Below are 15,536 nucleotides of genomic sequence, written 5' to 3'. Positions count from 1 at the left end.
TTTAACTATGAAGGCCTTTCATAGTGTATAAATGGGGTGGCCAAGAGCTGCAGAGGTGTAGTTGCAAGCTAAGCACAATGACAACAGCAAGCCGAGTCCCAGAGTTTCAGGACTAGCCTCATAATACAGAGTAGCACGGTGATTCACTGTGTGGGGTCATAAAGTCTTGGGTTCCAAACCTGGTTCCAACAAATGTTAGCAGTGTGACTCCGGGTAGTTACTTTATCTTTCAAAGCCTCAGATTTATACAGTTGTTATGAGAATTAAATAAAGTAATGCATGTAAGGTACTGTCAAAACATACTTCCCAAAAAGTTAAAAACGTGACTCTCATACAAATATCAAGTGAGCATGCGTCAAAGATTCATTTCACATGTTAATGAGAGAACTGCCAAGATGGTTTAAAGAAAACTGGAGAGAGCAAAGTATCTACGGTGGCTAAAGAAAAAGGCTTGAAAAAGCTGGCTAATTTAGATACAAAACTGGTTAATGTACAGGGCAATAAAACTGTAACTTTTGGGGTTGTCTTCTTTACCAGATAAATAATTTGCATCTCTAGTGAACAAATTTCATTTTCATCACAATCAGCAGTTGTTCTCAAGTGGGGGTGATTTCTCTTTCCAGGGGACATTTGGCAATGGCTGAAGACATTTTTGGTTGTTATAGCTGGGGGGTGAGGGTGTGTGTGAGTGCTACTGGCATCTAGCGGGTAGAGAAAAGGCATGGTCCTAAACATCCTTCAACGTACAGGACAGCCCTCCCCCCCACCGCAAAAAATAATTTTCCAGCCCCCAATCCCAATAGTGCTGAGGTTGAGAAACCCTGTGTATCAAGTTCTACAAGTTAACATCTACTCTTATGAAATTTAAAATATCCTAATCAAGAGAAAATAGCGAGTCAAACAAAGATACACACTCCCAGAGAACTGGCTAAGGTGGGTTGGCTAGAAAATGCTTAGATAACTCTGAAAGGACATGCAGTAGCCCTTTTGCCTATTTCCCAGTTTTGGAAAGTTTTCTTGACAATACTTGACACCATACCTGAAACATGGTAGGTGTTCAGTAAAGGTTAGTTATTTCTATAAATTTATAGGCCACTAGATAGAAGTCCAAATGCCCATACAGTAAAATAAATACCATACTTTTACAGAAGCATCATCATTGTTGGAAATCTTTTCCCTGTTGGATTTTTTCATCATGGTCACTTTGAAGTTTTAAGAAAGTCCTCCAATATAACCTCCAGACTTACAGATGATAGATCTATTAAAAAAGACAAGTCATGTTTAAAAAATTTCCTGAAAGCCTCATTCAAAAAACTAAGCCCCTCCTCCTGCATGAAAAACTTATTGTCAAATTGAGAATATCCAAGATATCCTTAGGAAATCCATTTAAAGTCTGCTATAGAAAGGATAGTAAGGTAAAGATCATAGAATTGCAGATCGTGGCCCTTTTTATTGGCCAAAACGTGTATGTGTGTTTTTTGGGTTTTTTTTGACATTTTAAAAATTGAAGCATAATTGACATACAATAGTATATTAGATTCAGGTGTACAACATAGTGATTCAATATTTATATACATTACAAAATGGCAACCACAATAAACCTAGTTACCGTCTGTCACCATACAAATTTATTACAATATTATTGACTGTATTCCTTATGCCATACATCACAAAGGTAAAAAAAGAAAAAAAAGCAGCCACGCAATTGCCCAAGTTTGTCTTGTATAAATCAGTTGAAAAGTATATCCAGTGGTTGTATCTATCAGTCTGAGTCCAAAGGAAGAGGTTTTATCCCCCCCCCACCCCTTCCCCCCTTATTAATGACAGCCAGATCTTGTTGGAGAAGGCACTGCCATGGCTCACTGAGTGTCAAGGAAGCAGCTGTGGTGAAATGCTGGCAAAACTTGCTGGAAATATATCCCCTGGAATTTTGGGGAAATCCACCCTCTAGGGTGCCATGGAAAAGCTGTTCCCCAGCAGATGTCTCACCAGAGACACTCTGCTGCATTGCCAACCCACAGGAACCTAAAAGCAAAATCCATTTCCTGCAACGGCTCTCCAGTGCCCTCTATTGACAATGCTTAACATTGTTCCACTCCGCAAAGGAAAACTATTTAGAAGGCCCAGATTCATTTTCACAGAAAAATCAAAAAGGCAGGATTTGGAGCTAAGAGTGAATAAAATCAATAACTGATGCAAGAGTTATTCTGTAATATTTTTAGGATCTGACAACACTGATAATTTCAGTCTGGTAGTGTCTGAATAACAGCCAGTTTGGGCCCTCCTGGGCCTGCAAGGTGCTTATTTGCCCACTATAGAGCAGTAATTCCTCCTGGGCCCTGAGTAGGCAATATCGACATCACCTGGGACCTTGTTAGAAATGCAGATTCTAGCACCCTACCCCAAATTAACTGAACCAGAAACTCTGGGATTGGGGACCAGCAATCTCTGTTTTAATAAGCCCTGCAAAGGATTCTGGTGCATGCTAAGGTTTGAGAACCACTGTTATAACAGTAAGTTCTAGGAACTTGCTGGGCAGGCACAAAGAGGAGAGTCAATAAGGATTTATCTGTATGAGTTTTAGTCTCAATTTATTTATTTGGCTGCTTTGGGTCTTCGTTGCTGTGCGGGCTTTCTCTAGTTGCAGCGAGGGGGGGCTACTTGTTGCGGCGCACGGGCTTCTCATTGCAGTGGCTTCTCTTTGCTGTGGAGCATAGGCTCTAGGCACGCGGGCTTCAGTAGTTGTGGCACATGAGCTTAGTTGCTCCGCGGCATGTGGGATCTTCCTGGACCACGGCTTGAACCCGTGTCCCCTGCACTGGCAGGCAGATTCTTAACCACTGCGCCACCAGGGACGTCCTTAGTCTCAATTTTTAATCTTGAAGAAGACAACCTAACTTCTCTGGGATCTGGAAGCTAGCACGGAAAATAATATTTTAATCTCTACTTTTACATTGATGATGTGTTTCTGGACTCGTGGGCATGAATGCATCAGCTATGTTCACTTTGGTAAGAAATTCTGTTTTTGATGTTCTCTTATCTGCAGGTCATGCTACCTTGATGCAGGCCCCAAAGCTGCTATTGCAATTTTCATCTGTTTCTGTGAGTACACAGAAGTGGAGAGTAATGCCCATTCTACATTTTCCATACCCTTGCTTTTCCCTAGGTCTCCACCATGACTGCAGTTACTGGAAGAAGAGCTAGAGCCACAAACCTAAGGTCAGCATAGCAGACAGTAGCATGGAGCTCACATTAGCTCACCACTGCTCCTTGTCCCTCAGATAACCTCATGAGTTGGCTTGCCTCCTTGACAAAGCTCCAACAGCCCAGAACAGAAAGCTTCATTTTCCCGACATAGGCTTTGCCTTTCCAATTTGCTCCCTTTGAAGGAAAGATGGTGAGATGTATGCTAGCAAGATATTTTTCTGCCGTTTTTCCCTTTAAAATGAAAAATATGTGTGTGCGTGTTCATGTGGTGTAGGGATTATGTCCTGTCCCTGGTCCTGCCAATAACTAGCTGCATGGGGTTGGGCAGGTCACCAACTCTGGCTCTAATTTCTACACATAAATATAGAACATTAGACAAGCTGATACTGCTCCAACATTTTATGATTCTATGCACTACCACAGGCGTATCCTTAAAAACTTGGTGGGCTTGAATCTCACCCTTTACTGTAACAGTCTGTGCATGAGGCCCTCTTCTAAATTTCCTCCTCTGGGTTTAACATTAAGCACAATGAAACCTTCCTACAGCAAATTCATCCTAAAGGGATTGAGGTTATTTATACATAGAAGGTGAAGTCCTATCTAGACGTTTACACTAAAAAAAAAAAATCCTCTTGTTTTGATAACACAAATTACATCTATCTAAGCTTGCTAAAATCAGAGCCAGGGAGGATAAGCAGAGAAAAGTTTGTGCTAATACTTGGTGTTGCTTACCTATTTTCTCCTCCTTCCTTAGTAAAAGCTTTTTCTTTCCCGTGGCAACATCCCCAGACAATGAAACACAATGAGCTCAAACCTCTCAGAACGCCTCTTCCCAGCCTCTCTTTCAGTGAGAAGTGGCCATGGAGGCAGTTCTGGCTGTTGGGGTCACTGCTGGGTGACTCCGGGAGGCCTGCGGCTGGCTGTGCGTCCTCTACCCAGCTTCCTGCCTTTATAATTGACACTGTGCAGGGAGCTTCTGCTGCCTTCCTGTGACCTCCTGGGGTAGCTCCGAAGGCAAGGATGAAAGACCCTGGCTTTTCCATAACACTTTCAAGTTGCTAAATTTCAGAAAAACAGGTCTTCAATATGTAATATTTGGGACTTACCCTAAAAAGTTATTTATAGTTTATCTGAAATTCAAATTTAACTGTATGCCCTCTAATTTTCTTTTTTGTTTTTTCCCCCTAAATCTGACAACGCTAACCCTAACCCTAACTCTAACTCTAACCCATAATTCTTGGTTATGTAAAAATAATAAACCCCAATAAGCTACTATTAGTCAAGTAACACGTTGCTTGCATATGAACTCATTCCTGACATAGTAGTAATTTATAACAAGTACCCAACATTTATTGTGTTCATTATGTGCCAGACACTGTGCTAGTTAGCAGGGGTGTGTTTGTAATTAAGTCACAGAGGTAGGTCCTGCCTTCAAGCAGCTTGCAGTCTAGCTGGAGAGACAGCCACTAAATGAGTGATTCTGTAAGCAGCAGTGTAACTACAATTGTGATTAACGCTTTGAAGGAAAAGTAGAACTTTGAGAGCACCTATGAGGGCGGGGCAAGGAGAAGGGAATCCTCTGAGAAGCAGCATCTTCTGAACGAGGAGTTGTTAGCAGACTAATTGGAGGGAAGGGTTGCAGAAGTTTGCTCTAAGTATCGGGAGCAGCACATGAGCCCGCTGTGAAGCAGGAAGGGTCCGGGTAAGTTTGAGGAGAGGAGGTCCCAATGGCTGAACAGCAGTGGGTTGAGTGACTGGAAATGAGGGTAGAGAGGCACTCATAAGCTAGATCAGGGAATGTCTTGGGGGCCATATGAAGGATTGTGAACTTTATCCTTACTCTCCACTAAACCCACACTAAGCACTGTTGATATCCCCTTCTTATAAAGAGGAAGTATAGACTTTAAATGGTTTGATCAAAGACATATAGCTATTAAAAGGATGAACTTAATTTGAGCTCAGATTTTTTTTTTTTTCAGTGTGTGTGACCAAAAAACCCCCTAGTCATTGGTGAGTGTAAGCTAGTTACAAATTTCTAAGTTCTGAGTGCTGATCAGATGAGTCTGTAGAGAATGTTTAAAGTTAATGTAAGAATATATTTTATATTTGTAAGGACTGAGAGGGTGTGAGCAATCTATCTATTATTAATAAATAACAAGTTGATCACTAATTTAACTTCCAGCATTGAATGAGGCCTCAAAAAAATGATACGATTATACAGATCTCCCGTTGTGTTTTTCAATGAAAGCTCCCCTGTATTACATATCACTGAAGTAACTGTAACTTATTTCTGCTATTTTAGACCAATGGTTTGACAAAAACAAAATAAAACATGCACATAAAAACCTTATTTGTAACAAAGTCTCAACATATGTGACACAAATGATTCAGTGGTTTCAGACACATATAAAAAACAGTAACAGCGGCAACAAGGACAAAACACAAAAAAGATACTGTTGGCAAATTGTGGATTTATTCAATATGATTACCAATATGACTACTCCTGGTAATCCCTTTATTTGCAGGAGGTGGGCATTGGTATGGGATGGTAACCAATATTTAAAAAAAATTAAAAATAGAGAAATATCAAGAGTACATTGTATGTGAGGTAAATATTTTATAATTCTTGATATGATACATGCAACACATATAGATACATACACACAAACACACACATCAATAGATTACATATATACTGGATTGTGATCTATATCTTATTCCTTACTCCGGGTCCCATTCAGAAGAGTTTGACAATCACTGGTCTAGAGAAACTGACTCACTCTTTGTGAGCTATGCTGTATCTTGTACTTCCTGGAGTGAGAACAAAGTTAAAGTAAATTCCTGTCCATTGTCATGGATAACTACTTACTTTTCCATGTGTTAAGGAAATCATGTGTGATAGAACAAACAGAGAAACAAATAAACGAAACAACAGGCTGTCATCATACCGAAGTACACATTGTATCTTGGTTAAGGTTCTTGCATAGCTTCCTTTGAATTTCCTAATTCACTCCAGGAAGGATTCAGTGCATTCCAACTCTACGCTGTCACTTGCAGACCTGGGGAATAATTATAAATAGAAAAGAAATTAATGGAGAATTCCAATTGTCATTTTATTAAATCTTCACACTAACATCTAAGGATGTTAAGATTACAGGGATTGTGGGGCAAGAAATGCTGGTTTTCTGTAAAGAACTAAATAGAGTCCAAGTCTCATTCATTTAATCCTTGTGTTAAATTTAAGCCTATTTTCAGCTATCAGATATCCAATATCATCTGCAATTGATAAAATAATCCTTGACTTCAAAGAATGAAATAATTTGAGAACTAGAAGAAAAACACAAAAGATGGCTGGTACAGTAGAATTCTTGTTTTGGAATGTTATCCTTGGTTTGAGGAAAGAAGTATTCTTATCTTCAATCTTTATTTTTTTTAATATTTTTTATTTATTTAAAGTAAGGAAGCCTTGCTGAATACTTAGTGACTTTGGCTTAGAAACTCAGTGATAAGCCTACCACATTCTTATTACATATCTCATGCTGGAAAAGCACACCTATTTTAGGATACTATTTAATCTTTGAAGCATGTAAAATATAAAAACGATGATACTCTTTGACCAAGCAAGTGCTTCTTCTGAAAAATTTTAATTCAAGAAGAAGAAAACCAGTAATTTGTGCAGATATTTTTACCGCATGTTATTTGTCAATGTAAAAAGCTTTCTAATAACACAAAACATCCAACAATTGGGAAATGGTTCAATAATTTTGTTAATTTGGATATTATACTATATAATTATACTACTATTACTTTGTAACTGGAAACTATTTTAAATTCAATATAGAAAAATATCCCAAATTCATTTTATTAAATTTTTATTTTACAATGTTTGTTCCTTTGATTTGACATCTTTCTTCTGTAGTAAGATGTCACTGTCAGGTCTTATAATTTACTTTTAATGAGCAAAACAGAACTCAGCCTTGAATCCTTCAACTGGGAGAACTATTTAGTCTTATTCAGTTTCATTACATAATGGACTCCATAAAGCTTATTAAATATTAAATACTAATTTAAAAACAAAAGTAAGCATGGCAATTAACTATGTAAACCATGTAACCATATAAAAGACTGATGGGAATAGCAAAAACATTGGATATGTACTTATCAAAATGTTAACAGTGATGATTGGTGGGAATATAGGTGATTATTTTCTCCCTAAAAGATTAAAATTTTAAAAAAATTATTATGTTTTTATAATGAGATGAAAATAAACATTTTATTTAAAGGGAGTTTGAATGTTCCTGGTAGCTAGGGCTGCCTTGTCATAGGGAGAATAGGTAATGATTAGATTTTGCCTCAAAGTCTGGATTTAAATAAGGATTAAACATATAACTTTATAAACTTACTCTCCTGGGTTATTTGTTTCATTAATAATTAAATTCAATCTTTGTTGTTTGCCTTTCATTATTATTACTTAATCACAATTATGATTCTATATGCTTAGAATAGAAAATTAGTTAAACAGTTTATGAGATGCTATCAGAAGCTTGAGGTGTAGTCGACTGAAACATTGGAAAGGTCTCCTGGCTAGCTCAGACCCATACTGAGGGTTAAACCAGGCTATGCTGAGGATCCCTCCAGGCTGGCTTTGGCAGGTACTGTGGTTGAAAGAACTAGGAAATGTGATGTGTCATAAATAATGCAGTAACTTATTTATGCAACTGGAAAAAATGAACATAGATCTTGGAGGTAGGAAAAGCTGATCTTCTTTGGATTTTACGTCTTTTCTAACATTTTGCTATTATTTTTTTTTCTTTTTAAGCTTTATGCAATATCTTGAACACAAGCAAGATAGCCTTACAAAGGAATACTTCCTTACAAACCTCTAGGATGTAGGCAAGGAAAGAGGAGGGTGTCACACACATAGAAATGTACTTTGCTGTGGGCTTTCAGCCCTCATCAAAACATGCCAGCTATTCTTGGGCCTTGGACCAGATAGCACAAGCTGGTACTTGGTATGGAATTAGGTGCAATTTGCCTGAGCTACACGATCAAGGCTCCTTCATTTTTTTATAAATAAATAAATAAATTAATTTATTTATTTAGTTGCGGCGAGTGGGGGCTACTCTTCGTTGCGGTGCGCGGGCTTCTCATTGCGGTGGCTTCTCTTGTTGCGCAGCACGGGCCCTAGGCGCGCGGTCTTCAGCAGTTGTGGCACGAGGGCTCTAGAGCTCAGGCTCAGTTGTGGCTCAGGGGCTTAGTTGCGGCTCAGGGCCTTAGTTGCTCCGCGGCATGTGGGATCTTCCCAGACCGGGGATCGAACCCATGACCCCTGCATTGGCAGGTGGATTCTTAACCACTGTGCTACCAGGGAAGTCCCAAGGCTCCTTTACTTTTATCAGCAGGTGGATCATAAGGGCAAACTTCAGCGTGTGACTTCGTCATTAAAGGAAAATTGGATCCAAGCATTAGCCATTATTGAGAGGATGGAAAGGTACAGATGTCCAACTGCTGAAACACCCAATAAGTATCTTAACAAGGTCAGCAAGGGAGCCAATAACTCTCAGAGAAGTGGCTCTGGCTCAGGTGCTATCGTTTACAAAGGCTGAGCCCCTGTCTTCACCCTACACTCTGTATCCACTTATGCTGGTGCCTGAGCTTCATTATGGGAGGCCTATCAGAGTAAAAGATGGCAGGGGTGAGCAGGCATACCTGAGCAGGCAACGATTTTTTTTTTTAAACATCTTTACTGGAGTATAATTGCTTTACAATGGTGTGTTAGTTTCTGCTTTATAACAAAGTGAATCAGCTCCTGGCAAGGATTTTAAGTTCCACTTAAAGGAAGGAATTTTAATATGGTCCTGAAATTTCTTTAAATAGGTTCATGTCTACATGAAGGGCTGACCCTGAAATTGGGAATGTGTCAGGATCAATGAGCTGCCTGGCTGGGCTTAGACTGCTAGTCAGATAGGAATTTACTGAGGGCATAGGAAATCTAATTCTTATTGAGAGATTTTGAGATTTGGACTGGGGGATTTGTTTCTCACCAAAAGAGCATGTAATATTCTTCACTGCCAAACTGGCTCATACGTCATCTCTTGAGCCAGCTGATGACTGCATTTTGTATGTTAGCCATGAAAACCCTTTTAGTTCAAACAGTTCCAATGAAACAGCTAGATCTATAGTTTTGTTTTCCCAGCACACTTTGCATCCTTCTTCTTCTGGTTTCTACCTCCTGCCCTGCTTTCCCTTGGGGAATTTCTCCCCTTAAGTCAGGAGGTCTTAGGAGAGGTACTCAATTACAAGATGAGTACATGATCCAGTCCTAGCCAATCAGAATAAACCATCTCCTCAGGCATAGTGACTGGTTTAGCAAAAGTCATGTGACCCAAGCAGGACCAATCAAAATCTTTCCTGGGACTTTTCCACTGGGCTAAAATGGAAAACTGCTTTAAAAAATGTCCAAAATAAAGAATTTTCAACATATGCAAAACTAGTGAGAATAATATATAGACCCCCTGTACTCAACACCCAGCTTCAACATTTATCAACTCATAGACAATCTTGAAAAAGAATAAACTGTCTTTTTACTGGGGCTGTTGGACCTAGGAGGATGGTGTTGCCAAAAGACATCATATCTGTCAGTGGAGACAGACTGACTTCAAAATATACCCAAACAGAAAATGAAATTGAGGCAAAACCATGAGGACCCCATTTGAGCTCCTTAATACAGCTGAGCCTGAAGCCATTGCCACTCCTGTACTTTATTTCTGCTTAAGCCAGATTTAGGAGGATTTCTGTCACTTGCAAAATGTATTGTCTGATATGAAAACCTTGAGGAAACAGTAAGTAATTAAAAAATTTTTTTGTTTATTTTGGGAAATAGAATTTACGAAAAGTCTTCAGGAGGAATAAATGAGAAAGGGAACTTTATACATATTAAAAGAAGATCACCAGCATTTTAACTTCACTAGACTCAAAGGATAATTTCAGTCCCATTGAAATAACAGCCATCTACTAAAAATTTTAAACTAAATAACATAAATATCATTAAGAGATATAACAAAGGGTGAATATTTTCACCCTTAAAAAAAAACTCACAAAGTAATCAAGTCCCTAGACCCATTCAGAGTGTCTGATTCTGGTACTATCTTCAAAGCAATGCATGAATAGATACAATCACTCCTACATTAGCTGTCTGGTATACCATTCTTGGGTATGTAATGAACTATTTCTCCTGGCTGCTCCTTCACAATCCACTTTGACTGGACAATACTTACACTTTTGCTTTGCTAGTTCTTGTATTAGGTCTTCATACACTTGTGAAAAGAGGTCCTCTTCAGATTTTGTTCCATCTAGGTAAACTGAGAAGGGGGAAAAGAGAGCAGTTTAAATGCTAACAGGCTTATTAATACAGGATGCTTACTCTGGCACTTGGCATCTCTTGAGAACACCAATTGGTTTAACCAAAGAACCCAGGAACATAACTTAAAAAGAAATTAATAGCCATTAAAGAGAGAAGTATATCACAGCCAGGTACAACGGGTAAGAAATTTTGATTTATTGCAGAGAAAATTCAAACTAGCTGATGTGGAAATTAAAAAAGGAAGAAACAGAGTTAAGTGGCACTGTGCATATGGCACTTTAGGAGCACCGAAGAGGTCCCTTCTCAAAACAATCATTTATGGCATTCCCTGGCAGTCCACTGGTTAGGACTCCAGGTTCAATCCCGGTCCGGGAACTAAGCTCCCACAAGCTGCACAGCATGGCAAAAATAAATAAATAAATAAAAGAAAGAAAGAAAGAAAGAAAAAGAAACCACTTAAGGGAGTAGTTCTTGAGCTTACTTATACATCAGGATCACCTGTGAGGCTTCTTAAACCATGCAGGGGGGCTGAGTTCACATGTGTACTGAATCTGAATTCTCCAGGCCCATGAAATATATATTTTTAACAAAACTGGCATAGTCAGTTTGGGATAAAAAGCAGAAGTTATGTAGGTTAAAGGAAAGAAAGGGCCTTCTAGTCAGAAAACTGCAGAGGTTAGGGAGGTAGGAGGAACTTTGCCTGTTAAGGAAAAGATGCTCAGTTTGGAAAGGCTAGAATGTGGGGAGGCAGGAACAGTATAGAGATGAGATTTTAGAGCTGTGCCTTAGTCTTTAGTGGCCTTGAGGTCTGGCTGTTTGGATTTTTTATACTGAAGGGCTGGAGACTCTTTGAAGGTATTTAAGCAAGGTAGGAGCATGGTTGGATTTGCATTTTAGATGGAGAGAGAGAGGGGTAGTAAGAAGACATCCCTGCAACCAATGGTCCATGTTGGGAGTGGTGTGGCCAGAATGTCACGAGAGGCTCTGTGGATGGGGAAGAGGGGTTGAACTGGACTGAAGAAGGGATCATAATAGCCGCCAGATCATGGGGAGGCCCTGTGTGCTTTCTGTAGCTACCAAAGAGGCCACGAGGCTTCTCACAATATGCGCAACTCCCTTTATTCTGAAAAGATACGTCAGTTTTGATTGCTCTACCCCATCCAAAACCCTCCTCTCTCCAGCCTCCTGCATCTTCTCCATGTGGTACTCTATATCCCAAGGATCCGTTCTTGGCCCAGGCCCATAGATCCAGATATTTATTTCTAAATCACTGCTTTAAGTCCCTCAGGCATCTCAACTTCATTATGTGCAAAACAGACTCGCATTCCTCCTTGCAAATCTGCGACTCCTTCACTTTTTCCTATTTTCTGAAATAATGCCTGCCAATTCCTGAGCTGTTGTCCTTGCTACCTCAATTGCCCGCACCCTCCATGTCTATCCTATCACGCAGTTCTTCTGCGTACATATGTCCAATATTGCACCCTCTACATCTACCCTTCACATAGCCAGAGGGATCTTACTAAAACAAAAATTTTATATCTACCATATCCTTGTATAAAGCCTCTCTGTAGAGGGCTTCCCACTTTCCTTAGGATAATGACCTAAGTCCTTAACTGGTCTACGGTCTTGCAGGGTTTGGACCCTTCCTGTACCAGCAACATCACCTCTTGCCTTGGCTTTCTCTACCACAACCTTCCTTCTGGTGCCCCTTGGTCTTTTCATGCACCATACCCACCATCTGGGGTGACCTTCTATCTCCCCAAGTTACCTCCCTTTGCCCAGTTATATCTATCATCTCGTTTAAATATGGCTTCCTCAAGGAAGCCTTCCCGGATTGCTGAGACTTGGGCGGTCCCCCTGAAGCTCAGTGTCACAGTACTCAGCACAGCTAAAAAGGATAATCTTGTGCGTCATCCATTTAACATCCATTTTCCTGATAGAATGCTGGTTCATAAGAGTAGAGACTGAGTCTGCCTTATTTCCCTTGATATCACCAGGGTAGTGCCTTGTACATGGAAGGCATTCAATCAATATTTGCTGAATGAATGACCATCTAGAAGTTGGCAAACTTTCACAAGAGCCATAGAGAAACAGAAGGCAGGAGAGCCAGTGTGGAAAAGGGGAAAAAAAGGCACTTACCGATTTCCCATGAGATGTTCTCCATTTCTTTTCTGTGCTTTAGATACATGGGCCACACGTGGCCCTCAAAGTACCCTGGGGTGTCTGGAGGCTCGTAGATCCTTGTACTATCAAAATACGTAGGAAACTTTACGTTGACATAAACACAATTGATAAAGTAAAATAATGGTCAGGACAACGGGGAAATCACTCAGAGACTGAGTCTAAACAGGATTACGACTACACTTTTTAGACTCAATGCCAGTTACAAAGACAACACCCAATGGATTTAGTCCCCTGATCTAAAAAATGAACTCTAATTCACTACCATTCATAATTATTTTCCCCCCTCTAGTGATTTATAAAAGAATTGAGAGACAAATGTTAATGTAAATAATGATAGAGATACTGATATGTTGTAGTAAGCTTTAAACTAATCGGTGTTCTCTGTGGCTGTAGCAGAATACAGGCCCCCTAATTTAAAACCATAATCAACATGGGATTGCTTCATATGAGGATTTAGGAAAGATAAGCCAAAGAGCTTGTACAACAGCCTTTTCTTAGAAAAGTAATTTGCATTACTCCATGTGGGTGACCATTTATGGAAAAAGGTCTTGCTCTTTGTATGAAGAATTGAGGCTTCTCTTGCTTGAAAAATGACATATACACATTGCTCAATAATGCTGTTTCCTTGTTTTTCCTAAAGTTTGTCTTTTGAATTACAATCCACAAAGGCAATTTCAAAACTTACCTCCTCCTCCTCTTACATTCTTCATACGGAATGGTCAGAAAATAGCTTCTATTCCATATAGTGTCAAGGGGCCTAAATTAACAGCATATTTAGTACACAAAGTTTTTTTTTTCCCATTCATTCAGAGTCAATATTAGAGTGGGGAATGCTTACTTATAATTATAGAGAAGGAAACCTTCGATAATTAAGATGGGAATTTCCTCAGTGTTTCCCCTGTCTCTTGATGCCAGAGGGTGTGCTGTGCTTTCCATCCAGCGGGAAATGGCGGACATCATTTCCTCCATGTTAAGTGCTTCAAGCACTTCAAACAAACACAAAAATATGAAATCAATACAACAGAAGTTTTACGCTGTGGCTTTTTATGATGAGTACAGCCAGTGGTCTATAAATATATAAAATAACACTATTTTATTTACCCTTCAAAACACCTAATTAGGGACTTTCCTGGTGGTCCAGTGGTTAAGAATCTGCCTTCCAATGCAGGGGACACGGGTTTGATCCCTGGTCTGGGAACTAAGCTCCCACATGCTGCGGGGCAACTGAGTCTGAACGCTCTAGAGCCTGCACACCACAACCAGAGAGCTCACGTGCCGCAACTACTGAGTCCACGTGCTCTAACTAGAGAGGAGCCCACATGCCACAACTAGAGAGCCCACGCACCACAATGCAGAGCCTGTGCACCGCAACTAAGAGCCTATGCGCCGCAGCTAAGACTAAAAAAATCACCAAATTAACAAATGTTTTAGACAAAAAATATAAACTCTAATATTGATAAAGTGGTATGCTAGATATATTTTCATCCTGGAAAATTTTATTTATCTATTTATTTATTTTTGGCTGCATTGGGTCTTTGTTGCTGCACGTGGGCTTTCACTAGCTGCTGCGAGCAGGGACTACTCTGTTGTGGTGCGTGGGCGTCTCATCGCAGTGGCTTCCGTTGTTGCAGAGCACGGGCTCTAGGCGTGCAGGCTTCAGTAGTTGTGGCTCTTGGGCTCTAGAGCGCAGGCTCAGTAGTTGTGGCGCACAGGCTTAGTTGCTCCGCGGCATGTGGGATCTTCCCGGACCAAGGCTCAAACCTGCGTCCCCTGCATTGGCAGGCAGATTCTTAACCACTGCACCACCAGGAAACTCCTGGAAAATTTTAAACATATACAAAAGTAGAGCATAGAGTACAATGAGCTCCCATGTCCCCATTACCAGCTTTGACAATTATAGACTCATTGCTTTATTTATAACTTCTATTCCCCCTTGACTATATAAAAGTTTAACATTTTTGGATAACAAAATATTTATAAATTAGTTTGAAAGATATGACACACTGGTGAAAATACCTGCAATGTATTTGGCAAAGAATGGATATCTTTAATATATAAAGAGCTCTTACAGATAAATAAGAGGAGGAAAATCATTAAAAGAATTTACAAAGGATACAAGTATGTCACATTCAAATTCTAAAATGTGCATACTTTTAGAGTTTACAGTTGTTAATGCTAGAAAAGTACCCTATAACAGTGATTCCCAAAGCATGTTATCTACACTAGCAGCATCAGCATCATCTGAGAACTTATTAGAAATGCAAATTCTCAGCCCCACTCCAGAATGACTGAACTGAGCCATCTGTTCTTAAAGGTTTTTTAGTGGAAGGTTTTAAAGTTATGAATTAATTCATTTAAAAGATATAGAGCTATTAAGATTTTCTCTTTTTTTCTGGTGTTTGTTTTGGTTAATTTGCATTTGGTAAGACTGTCAATTTCATTTAAGTTTTCAAATTTATTTGCATAAAATTCTTCATAATATCCTCATCTTTTTAATGTTTGTAGGATTTGTAGTGATATTAACCTTTTTGGTTTTGATATATGTAATTTGTGCCTTCTCTATTTTTTTTATTGATCAGTCTTACTTAATTTTTTTGAGGATCACTCAGATTCTTCAATCTGTAGGTTTATGTCTTATGCCAAATTTGAGATGTTTTACATCATTACTTATTTGAATACTTTTTCAGCACCACTCCTCCTCTCCTTCTGAGCTTCCAATGATATAAATGTTAGATCTTTCATTATTGTCCCACATTTCTGCTCTTTTTTTTTTTTTTTTTTT

The 15,536-nt window shown here is 39.3% G+C and overlaps 1 protein-coding gene across 1 annotated transcript in view; it reads right to left on the bottom strand.

Moving 5' to 3' along the window:
* Positions 1-5,658: 5,658 nt before the first annotated feature.
* Positions 5,659-15,536, bottom strand: part of NMRK1 (nicotinamide riboside kinase 1) — a 31,382-nt gene continuing 21,504 nt past the window's right edge. The window contains exons 5-9 of the mRNA XM_024738940.1: positions 13,593-13,740; positions 13,440-13,511; positions 12,710-12,816; positions 10,485-10,568; positions 5,659-6,266 (exon numbers count right to left, since the gene is read on the bottom strand). Coding sequence (XP_024594708.1) covers positions 6,247-6,266; positions 10,485-10,568; positions 12,710-12,816; positions 13,440-13,511; positions 13,593-13,740 — 431 coding nt within the window. The 3' untranslated portion in view covers positions 5,659-6,246. The remainder of the gene's footprint in view (positions 6,267-10,484; positions 10,569-12,709; positions 12,817-13,439; positions 13,512-13,592; positions 13,741-15,536) is intronic.

The sequence above is a fragment of the Neophocaena asiaeorientalis genome, unplaced genomic scaffold (genome assembly GCF_003031525.2).
Source record: "Neophocaena asiaeorientalis asiaeorientalis breed wild unplaced genomic scaffold, Neophocaena_asiaeorientalis_V1.1 scaffold249, whole genome shotgun sequence".
In the NCBI taxonomy this organism is placed as follows: domain Eukaryota; kingdom Metazoa; phylum Chordata; class Mammalia; order Artiodactyla; family Phocoenidae; genus Neophocaena; species Neophocaena asiaeorientalis.
Note: the sequence above shows the minus strand (reverse complement) of the source record. Positions and strands in the feature narration are given on the sequence as shown.